Genomic DNA, 11,855 nt, shown 5'->3' on the forward strand with positions numbered 1-11,855 from the left:
TCAGGATCGAGTATTGACGATCCGACATGATGGAACCGGTTTTTCGAGCATAATTGTCCCTTTGAATGCCATCATCTGACCGAAGGTCTTTCTATAATTGCTAAGCTGCTCAGGTTTCATCAGGCTAAACCCAAATTTATCGGTCCATATAGATATTGCTTCCTCAGCAGCTGGTAGAACAAAGTTCTTCACATTCAAGAAAGCCAACAGCCTCTCAATGCAAGAGAACAGCATTTGGAAATAACTCTTTCCACGGTTCTTATAACACGTTGCAACTAAAGGCAGCTCAGCAACATCTCTCCCAAAAACTCGAAGCATAGCCGCAGATACCACACATGAATTGACCATTAATAATGCACAATAAAATCCTCCAAAATCCCGAGTCTGTACACTCCTTCCATAAACCATGGCAGGAATAAGATCACTTCCACTAATTGGATCAATAATAGCATCAAAACATTCGTGAAACATTGACACAGCCTGCAAAAGGAATGGCCTAGTTTCAGAGCTAGCAATTTTTCCATTAAGAAGTCTCCATCTTACATCAATCTCATTAGGTAGTCCTAAAAGTATTTCTTCTTGCTTCACCTTTATTACATCCAAGAGAGATTCCGGAAGTCTCTCAGCCCCCCTAACAGGATGTTCTCCAAAATAGAATGTATCCTTGTGCAATCATTGCAGCAAATCCAAATCCCTTCTGGCAACTCCTTTAAAAATGCCATCTTATGATCCCTCAAACAACCAACATGGTATTTCTTTTCACACTGATCACAGAATATTATTCTGCGTGGACCAAATCCTGATCTGCTGAAGTCAGAACCTCTGCACAAAACACATCCATCCATCTCAGCATCGGTATCTTTTACTTTGGCTTGCATTCACACGTGCTTGGATCCTTGCATTTGATCTTCAAATAAGATTTATTGCATGCTCTTTTGAGTTTGCTCGAATTTTTGCTGAGCTGTTTGAACATTTGTTGTTGTTCACACAATTTGTCAAGAGCGGCTAGAGCCAATTGGTATATTTTTCCAATGGTAGTGGTAGCCACTTCCTTGCGAAGAGCTATCATCATTCGATGTAGCTCTGGCTGGAGTTCATCTGGCAAGGATGCAATAAAGACTTGTTTAAGTGGCGGATTATTATTTTCTCCTAGAAGATAATATTTAGCAGCCATTTTCTTGTAGTGTTTCTCCAAGTCCTTTCTGTTGAGTGAACAACACTTCATTTCAAAGTATTCTTGAGAATTCTTCTTCTAAATGATTGTAATGTCTCCCAGAAATTTTTGGTGTATTATTTCTAGAAACTGTGAAGAGGTACCATTGATAAGCTGGAGCCTTTCATACTCAGACAGGTTTCTTACCCATTCTCGGAGGTTACCAGTCATCCGATTTATAAAATCTGCAAGGACTTGTCTACTTGTAAGGTTTGGATTGGCCATGGTAGTTTCAATCCAGGCACTGAATTCATTTAACCTTTCTCTGTACCTTGTTGGTGGGATATCATCAAAGGTGAACCATTTATTAGAAGTTTTAACTTCAAAGGATCCTGTCTGTGTCTGGCTGGATGAAGCTGTTGGTTCATCTCTTTCAGAGGTTATTTCTTCCTCTTCTTCTTCTTCTATAGGGTTGACCATGACTTTGGCTGAAAGGTCTGCTTTGTAGTCTTTTTCAGACCAGTCATCTGTCTCTACATTGGTTTCAGTAGTCCCATCTTCAGATTCTTCCATGGTTTCTTCAGATTCTTCAATGGTTTCTTCACTGTGGGCTTGATTATCCAACGAGATCATATTAATTGACCAACCTGGGGCAGGCGACCCTTCTTGATACCTTTATCTTTTGTAGGAATATTTTTTTTCTCTGAAGAAATTTCCTGGTTTCCAAGGAGGATGAGGCTTGGGTTGATGAGAAGGTTGTGAATGGGATGAATAACTTCGTCCTTGGGGAGAGATGAATTTTTTGGTATTTGTTTGTCTGGCCAAATGGTAGGTGGATTTGAAAATGGAATCATAATCTGGAGTTTCTGGTGGTGAATATGTTAGAGGAAACAAAATAGGCGAATATGTAGGGTATGGTTTAGGATACATGGATAATGGGTCTATAGCCAGTGCTTGGGGTACAGCTGCTTTGTTTTTGTCCATCTCAATTTGTCGGAGTTGAGCCTTGACTTGATCTAGCTCCCTATTTTTTTGTGGAATTCTAGACCGAAGTACCTACTGTCAATGTAGGTCTTGAGCTCTTGATCAGGTTGAAAAGCTTGCGTGGATAGCCGATTTCTGAGTTCAGCAACCTGCTCTACCGCGGAGCCTATTTGTGCTGAAAGGCCTTCAGTTTTTTCTACAAGAGTGTCAAGGGTGTGATCAATTCGGAGTAAGACTTTATTTTGGCTGACTGCATTGTCTGTATGCCAATTAAGTACTTCCTCCTGAGGAGTTGTTGCCTGATTTTATTGGTGTAAGATTGGTGTGAAATTTTATTCAATGACTCACTTTTCTTTACTGATTATATGCTGGACAGAATTTAATGAAGTTGCTAGTCCTAAACTTTTCCTTAAATAAATCATCTTTTGTCTTCTTAACAACAACTTTTATACCACTATTTAAAAATAAAACAAATTCTGAAAAAAAAATTTTTTGAGTAGAATGATCATTAGATTCTTAAAGATTTTAATTTTGAGAGAGATTAATTGTTAAAAAAAATATCAATTAATTATTTTACAACAACAAACAATAAATATGTATGTTCTTTTATTAATAGACAATGTAAAATAAAACGAAATTGTCCATGTATTTTGTTAGTGCGAGTCTCATTACTGTAATAACATGAACATAAAAATAATATAATTTTGGACAGTAAAATATTTATTATCTTCTAAGTTTTTATATAATCTTTATGAATTGTTCTTTATTTAACACGAATCCTATCAAAATAAGTAAAATTTCGCTTTAAAAAATTATTATTTACATAACGATCTTTTATAAATAAACAAATTATAGTAATTAATAATATATATAAGCATCACCATTAAATTTAACTCAATGAATTAATGGAAGAAAATAACATATCCATAATTTACTATTGCAAAAGGACTGAAACCAAAATTTTCAGATTTAATTATCACTTTACCTTTTTTTTTTTTTATCTCTCTGCCAGGAAATCGTGGTAAGTATAGTTGGATCGGACCGAATACTTCTTTATGGGACATCTCAAAACCCAATGATAATCTCTTGGACCGTTACGTCAAAAGCAAATGCAGATTGAACTTTAAAAAACGCTAATGTTGCTTCCCGTCCAAAAAGACAATATTAAAAAACTTAAAATAAACTAAATAACTAATGCTGCTTGATCTCTCTATAAAGGCTTTAAATAGTTTTGCCCGAAAATGATTTACTTTCAATAGAAACAGTAATATTGAAAGAAAATAAAAAATCAACTCAAATTTACTTTATTTAATATTTAAAATAAAATAAATTTAAATTATTTAGATGAATTTTAATTATATTTTTTTTACGTGATTTTTTAATTGTATTCTAAACATGTTAAAATGGGTGATTCTATACTTCTATCAAACACACATCCACGTCAAAAGTCTGGAAGTAGGTTAGTATTAGTATAGGTCTGCTGTCAAAGTATATGACTCACGCAATGGTTACTTGTGGTTGTGTAAGTAGTTGTTTGGTTGAGAGGAGCGGGAGAATTGGCTTTGGTTTTGGTATCAGCTTGTTCCGGAAAAGCATAAATTTTTGGCTTGGTTGTATCTTAAGGAGGCTCTTCCTACTGCAAGTTTTCGTTTTAGAAGATGGATGTCGTCATCGGATAGGTATTCAAGATGTCTTTCTAGCCAAGAATCGATTTTACATTGTATTCAGGATTATCCAAAAGCTCAGCTTATCTGGCATAAGTTGGATATTTCTTGTCATCCTTTGGATTTGAAGAACTGGTTCTTGTTTCATAGCAGAGAGCATCCGTTTAAGTTCTTTTCGAGACTTTGGTGGATATGGCGAGCAAGGAATAATGACATCTTTAATCCTCATGAAACTTGGCCTCCGAAAAAAGTGATTTGTCTGACATTAACTTCAGAAAAGGAGTTTAGGAATATTTTTGAATTACAACGTACGTCCCTTCCTTCTACTCTAAATGGTTTTTAGAATCCTCGTCCATTGGTGCTTTTAAGATTAATTGTGATGCTAGTTATTTTGGTTCGGGTGATAGTGTTGGTTTTACTTGTGTTATTAGAGATTGTAATGGGAGTTGGCAAAGGGGGTGTTTGAGAATGATTGAGAGTAATAGTATTCTTCAAGGAGAATTATTTACTATTTGGAGAGGATATCTCTTAGCTTGTGATGTGGGTCAACGAGATGTTATTTGTGAGACGGATTGTGTGGAAGCATTTAATCTTGTTACTCAAGATGGTTTTGGGTTTATTGATCCATTGGTGCTTAAAATAAGAGATATCATACATTAGAATTGGCGTGTTGACTTTCGTTTGATTATGAGAGATGCAAACACGGTGGCAGATACTATGGCAAAGATGGCGATGAAGTTACAACTTTCGCATGTGGAGCTTCTTTTACCTTGGGAGGAGTTTAAAAATAGTCTTAAACGGGACCGTCCCTCTATTTAACCAGTTCCTTATTTTATTTGTTTTGATTTTCTTTGTTTAATTTATTTCAGTCAAAAAAAAAATACACATCCGCGCAGGGGTGTTTATGGCCCGTGCGGTCCGAAAATCTGGTCCAAGTTCAAATATTTTATGAATTAATTTGATATAATTTTATTGAATTTAAGGTTGAGTGAGTGTTTCAAAAATAAATCTGGTCATTATTTTAAATTGGGTCCAAATCAAAGCAAACTTGATTTTATTTTATCCATGTACATCTTAAAAAAATTAAAAAATATATGTTTTAAATTAATTTTTAATATTACGTTATATTAATTATAAGCTTATTGTTTTATTTTTAATCACACTTGTTAAATTAGAAAATAAATCAAAGAAGCATCAAATTATAATTTATGAATAAATTCAAGTTCAAATATGAATATCAACTTTTTGGTAACAAATTTTATTTTCTTTTATAAATAAGTGCATCATAAATAAGTTTCTTTATTTATTGTTAAAGTTTTAAAGACTCAGTTTTCACTCGATTTGGATCCAGTATAATGGTGACCCAAAAATGTTTAGATTTCATCGATTTTAGAACCAGATTAAAGTCTAAAAAATAGACCCAATATATATTTAGACCGAATTTAAATCAGGACAAATTTAATTTTACCCGACTATAAACATTTCCTAAATCTGCGTACTTAATACCTATCTCACACTGTTTTCTTTTTTATAATAATATTATTATGACTAATCACATATATTTCAAAATAAATTAGAAAGCTTAAAGTCAAACCCCAATGTTTCATCGTCATAGCAAAGCCATTATTGCAACAATGTTATATAAGTTACAAATTATACATGTTAAAATAATAAATTGAAAAAAAATACATTTTTGGCAACATTTTTTTTTACTTCCTTCATATAAAATAGTTGTATAAAATTTATGTAAAGAAAATAGTATTAAATAAAAGGATGATCAATGGCATGGCAACAAGAAAAAAGTGGTCTCATTTCACGTGGGATGTTGTAACATACATAACTTTGAAATGAAATTGAATTGACAAGAAAGGGATGGAGAAGTTAAAAGCAAAGTAATGTAGAGAATAAGTGGCCAATATATAAACCAAAATCAATAGGGGACAGGGCAGAGGTTGTGAACAGAACCCTAGCTACCAAGATTGTCTCAAATTTGAGCTGCATTATGATCTTTTACAATATTTGCCTTTGCTCACACTTCTACACATAGCAACTTAATTCACCTTTTCCCCCCTTAAGTTTGACAAACAAAATAATGTATGTGCCTTAGTAAAGGTTGTTTCACCTAAGAATCATTGACATATTGTTCATTTACTAAATTAAATATGGATCTTACTATAACTAAAATTCATACTTCACCTAATAAGTTAGATCATGAGAAATTTTAAATATTCCTTCACAATTATCTCGAAAAATAATAAGAATTTTAACAAAAAAAATATTCAACTCGATTTCTGAGCTTTATTTTTATGGAATTGATTAGTCTCTATGTCAATGTATTTTTTTTGTTTTTTTTTTGTATAGAGACTAATCAGTCCTATAAAAATAAAAATTAAGAACCGAGTTGGATATTTTTTTTTAAGGACCTCGTAGTCTTTTTGGATTAGTAGAATAGTCAACTTAAAAATTCGAATCTCTGTTTGTATATGCAGCAACTCATTAACTAATGAGTAGCGACAGATCATTAAATAAAGCTCAAATCCGTTAATGGATTGATCTTTAACCTATCGAATTGAAGATATGTATGTAGACAACCAAACAAAAATTAAATATTTATATTTATGTCAAAATTAGATAATTATAACTATCAAGTGCTATGGCTCAAATTAAGTCTATCAAATCCTAAGATAACGTTGATGGAATAAAAGCAATACAACAATAGGTTGATATAATAAGTAAAGATACAATAAAATAACAACTATATATGTTGAAACAACCCTACATTTTCATGATATGAATTAATTCACTTTATCACTGGTTACAACTTTGAGGGATACACAATAATTAGTCTTCTCCATTCCCATCACATAATAATTAAAAGCCACACAATAATGCATTTCTTCTACGCAATGCTATATATGCTATACCAGCCATACCATACAAGCACATGTTCATATGAACATATACACAAACACATGCACATATATACAAGATATTACCAACAAAAAAAAAAAACATCAAATATTAATCATTTTAACTGTGAAATAATAATGATGGTATACATGTGTGTGACACACACGTACATCTGCATGTGCACTTAGGCATATCCTGTGTTTGGCTACTGTTTTAGAACAATAAGAATTGGAGATAAAATGTCTATGAATATACGTAATTTATTTAGTTGTTAAGATATTAATAAAAAGACATAAGCATATTTGTCATTAAAAATTAAGAATTTAATTTTGATACATCGATAATTTTATACTATTATTTAATTATATTTATTTTTTAAAATTAATATTTATATGATTAATATAAAAAAATTACTTTTGCGTGCTAATATGGTATTATGGTATTCAATATATATATAAAATTATTCCACACAGATCATGTATTAAAATTTAAAAAAATTAGCAAGAAGGACCATTAACAAAAATTAATTAATAAAAAAGCAACATTCTTATTTACATATATGCTTATGTCTTTTTAATTTATAAAAAAACAATAATTCTTAATTTTTAATGACAAATATACTTATGTCTTTTTATTAATAAATTAACAACTAAATAAATTACACCAATAAATTATAACTCAAATGACATAATCTTTTCATACTTATTTAAAAAATCACAACTTCAAATCTTCTTATCTTTAGTTAAGGAAAAAAACAACTAAATAAATTAGTTATATTCATAGACATTTTATCTCCAATTCTTATTATTCTAAAACAGTAGCCAAACACAGAATATGCCTAAGTGCACATGGACATGTACGTGTGTCACACACATGTATACCATCATTATTATTTCACAGTCAAATGATTAATATTTGATGGTTTTTTTTGTTGGTAAACATGTGTCTAACCGCCATAGACATTTTTATCATTTCGGGATGTGTGCCCTTAGCATACATATTCTTATTTCTTAGTATGTAAGACATAAATTTAGATTTATTTTGTTAGAGAATTGAAGATGTAATTAATTAGCTATATCACCATGCATGGGACCCTGATATATGTTATCTAAAACGTAGTAAGAAAGCAATAATATATATGCGTTTTGTGCTATGGCGTTGAACAGAATAATTTAAATCATATAATTTCATATGATCCAAATGATGCCACATTAGCTCCTTCATCGGATGCATTTGTTGATTTTAGTGTGAATGAAGATTCGATTTTGTCTTGTCATTTTCGTCTGCTCCGATTAAAGCTTTTCGCTATCACCTTCTTCAACAGTGGTCCTCTATAGTTTGGCACATACATTAATGTCTCTACTCTAAGTTCCCAATTCCCATCACACCGCCATATTTAAGATTAGGATTACCACTTCAACCAAATCAAACGATTATTATTATTATTATTTTTAAGTGATTACTATGATACTTAAAAAATATTGTTTATTTTGTCAAAAAAAAATTAGTATTTAATTTAAAAATATAAGAATAAATAATTTTAAATATTTAAAATTTATTATAAAAATAAGTTAGACAAAATTTTTATATTAAATAAATAAATTGAGTGAATTCATGGCAACAAATAAATTATTGAGCATAAATGAAACAATTTTTAAATCAAAATTACAAGTGTTGATCATAGGACAAGCACAATAGCAACTATGCAATATGATTTGCACGTGGGAACACCTTATAGTTTGGTCTGATTATTATTGAGAAAATAATTGCTTTTTCATATTAAAATAATGATTTTATATATAAAAGGAAAAAAAAAAAGAGAAATAAAGATAGTACACACTAATAATAAGAGCAAATTACTTCATTAAATAAAATATATTTTAAAATGATCAAATACAATAATTAAAAATTAATTATATTTTGATTCTATAATTAATATAAACTACTCTAAGAGAAAAGATTTTTAAAATTTAAACATAAACTACTCTAAAGTATCATAGTTTATCCACAAACTAAAATACAATATAAACCTTTGTAATATCTCGCGATTTATATTGTAATATTAGGCAAACTTCATAAATTTTATTAACTAATAGCTTTATAGATTAATAAATTGTAATTCAAATAACATAGTTTTTTTTATTCCCACTTAAAAATTTTGAATTCGAATTTCACTCCTAATTTAAAAAAAAAATTGAGACATAAATTAAGAAATTTTTTTCAAACTAAAAAATGGCATTGTTGCCCCCCAACAGTCATAAAATCCCAAAATATGAGGCTGCATAATGTGCCAAAGCAAGAAAGATAAAAGACATGGGTCACAATTTTAAATTTACTAATATTTTTATTATTATTGTTATTATTATTATTTCATCTAAAAAAATTATCTAATAATGAATGATATGTACAGCTAAAATTTTTATATTTTGAAACAAAATAAAATAATATTTAAAACCTATAAAACACGGATATTTCGTTGAGTTGTCATGTCTGTGTGTTAGACACATTTCAGACATAACACTCACTGATATTCGTCTAATACGTGTGTCTGTTGTGTCCAACCATGTATTAATAAAAAATAAAAAATTATTCTCCGAACACATCTGAACACATCCAAATACCATCACGTATTAGTATGTCTAGTCTTATTCTTAACATATATTCTTAAAATAAATTTAGATATAGTATATATTATTATTTATTAAACAAAAAAATATTTTAAATATTTGATATAATTAAAATAAGTCACTAAAAATAATTAAAAAATTTAATTTATATTTTAATATCAATAAAATATCAAAATATTATTATGATTTATTTAAAAATATTTTATATTTTATATGTATGCGTGTTCCCATATCATGTTATGTATCGACGTGTCCTGTATCGTATCGTGTCCTGTATCCGTGTCAATATCCGTGCATCGTAGTTTAAAAAAACAAAACAAGATAATAATTAATTAAAATTTTTTAAAGATATAATAACCGCATAGCCTTCCTGATTCTTGAATAGAGAGATTTTTGCCACTCATCCTTTAATTTGTTTTGCACCGTTTTTAATTTCTCATATTATCATGTATGTTAAAATTGCTAACTGGTTTTGTGAATTAAAAATTTTAAATTTAAAATCGGCCGTTGATTTTTAATTTATATTTTTTTCATTCTATATTAAATTTTTAAATTTCAGATATTAAAATTTTTATAATTTAAACTTTTTAATAAAATTAAATAAATCAATCCAATTTATCTCACAATAATTTAAATTGAATTATATTTAAAAATATTTAAATCGATATATAACAATTGTTTGCAAATGAGATTTGATCGATTAAAAACTTACGTATCTCTTTTATTAATTTAATTTAATTAATTAATTAATTCTAATTATTTATTTATTTATTTCTCTTTATCTCTTACTTTGGTACTTAATCCAGCCCCATATTTTAGAATTCTTTGACTGTTAGGAGTGATAATGTCACTTCTCAATTTGAAATTATTATTTTTTTATAAATCACTACTTTGGCAAGATTTATTGGTAAGATTTATGCAGTTTTCATTGGCAAAATTTATGAAGTTTCCATAGTGCTACGATATAAACTGTGAGAGATCGCAAAAATTTATACTGTGTTTTAGTTTGTGCATAAATTGCAACACCTTACAATGGTTTATATTTAAATTTTAAAAAGAGTAAAGTATTATTTTTGTCCCCAATGTTTGGGGTAAATTCTATTTATGTCCATAATGTTTAAATCGTCTTATTTGTATCTCTAACGTTTGTAAAAGTGATTTAATGTTATTCTGCCATCAATTACACATGAACGTTTTAGTTTGAGTTTTAAAAATCTCTTCTTAAAGTTAGAATACAAATGTCTAGGATAGAATCGATAATTCACTCCGGCATCAAAAGTTGAAACCAATTCTTACAACATTTACATAATTCACTTTTTTAGGTATATAATTAAATCTAAACACAAATGGTGGGTATAATATTAAAATCGAACACATCTAAGTGAGAATAATTGAAAAATATATTCCGATTTATTAGTATAATTGATAGTAAGATAACAGTGAATCATTTTTATAAACATTAGGGATACAAATAGAACAATTTAAACGTTAGGGACACAAATAGAACTTACCCCAAACGTTAGAGACAAAAACAATACTTTACTCTTTTAAAAATTTTGTACCCTCTAACAATTTATATAAATTAATTACAGGACCAAAGTATATTTAATTTTTAATTATTATATTTAGATAATTTTAAAATCTATTTTATTTAGTTGCGTAATTTATTAAACTATTCTTTTATCGATTTTAGTTACTCTTGGTCTAACAGAAAACAATTATCATTTATAGAACAGTTTCATCTGCGCCTTCTTCTCGTAGTTTCGTCTGCATTTTGTTTTAACAATTGATTTCACCTGCACTCTTATTAAGTCATACGCACCCTTTGAAGATCAATCTTATGGAGCTTTACGCACTTTTTTTTCAAAGATCACTGCTTGTTCTCTCTCTTTGCGGTGGCGTATTAAACTACTCTCCCACCTTAACCCATGACACTCTCGTGACCCACAAATTCAGCAAAAAAAAAAAATACATAAATTCAGTTACAATTTTGATTTTTATTATTTTATCTTATTTTTAGTTGTTCTTATCTTATCTTTATTTAATTTTATTTTTCATAGATAATGCTTTATATATATTTGATTTTATCTTCGTAATTTACAATATAATTCAATTTAATCAATAATTAATAAAATTTTTTCATCTTTTCTTTTTTTTTTTTCTATTCTTTCACAATTTTATCATAATTTATCCTTAATATTTAAATTTTTTTTTTAAAAAATTGAAAAAACATGATAGACATCCTGATCCTCTCATACTAATTAATCAAGTCTTGAGGCATTATGCAATTGGGCCCTTAAGCTTTATTGTTTCCCACCATGGCTACCTAATATGGAAGCCTCTATATGGAAAGGAGCTACTAATTTCTTTTTTTTTTTAATATAGTAATAATTTTCAAAATTAAACGAAACAATTTTCAACAAACTCTTCTTTTACAGCCTGTACTACAGTAGTCTATAGGATGAAGAAATTAAGAAACATAAAATAATAATAATAATAATAATAAAATGGCAAAAG

At 28.9% G+C, this 11,855-nt stretch overlaps 1 protein-coding gene across 1 annotated transcript; it reads right to left on the bottom strand.

Annotated features, from left to right (window-relative positions):
• LOC130943277 (increased DNA methylation 1-like) lies at positions 1–831 on the bottom strand. The gene is made up of 2 exons (XM_057871069.1): positions 589–831; positions 1–480 (listed from the first exon to the last, which is right to left on the bottom strand). Exon 2 carries the CDS (start codon positions 469–471, stop codon positions 1–3), a length of 471 nt encoding a protein of 156 aa, XP_057727052.1. The 5' UTR covers positions 472–480; positions 589–831.
• Positions 832–11,855: the final 11,024 nt, after the last annotated feature.

The sequence above is a fragment of the Arachis stenosperma genome, chromosome 8 (genome assembly GCF_014773155.1).
Source record: "Arachis stenosperma cultivar V10309 chromosome 8, arast.V10309.gnm1.PFL2, whole genome shotgun sequence".
NCBI classification, from domain to species: Eukaryota; Viridiplantae; Streptophyta; class Magnoliopsida; order Fabales; family Fabaceae; genus Arachis; species Arachis stenosperma.

What these genes read in the sequence shown, in the direction of transcription:
- LOC130943277 (XM_057871069.1), bottom strand. Translation starts at nt 471, where the DNA reads ATGTTTCACGAATGTTTTGATGCTATTATTGATCCAATTAGTGGAAGT.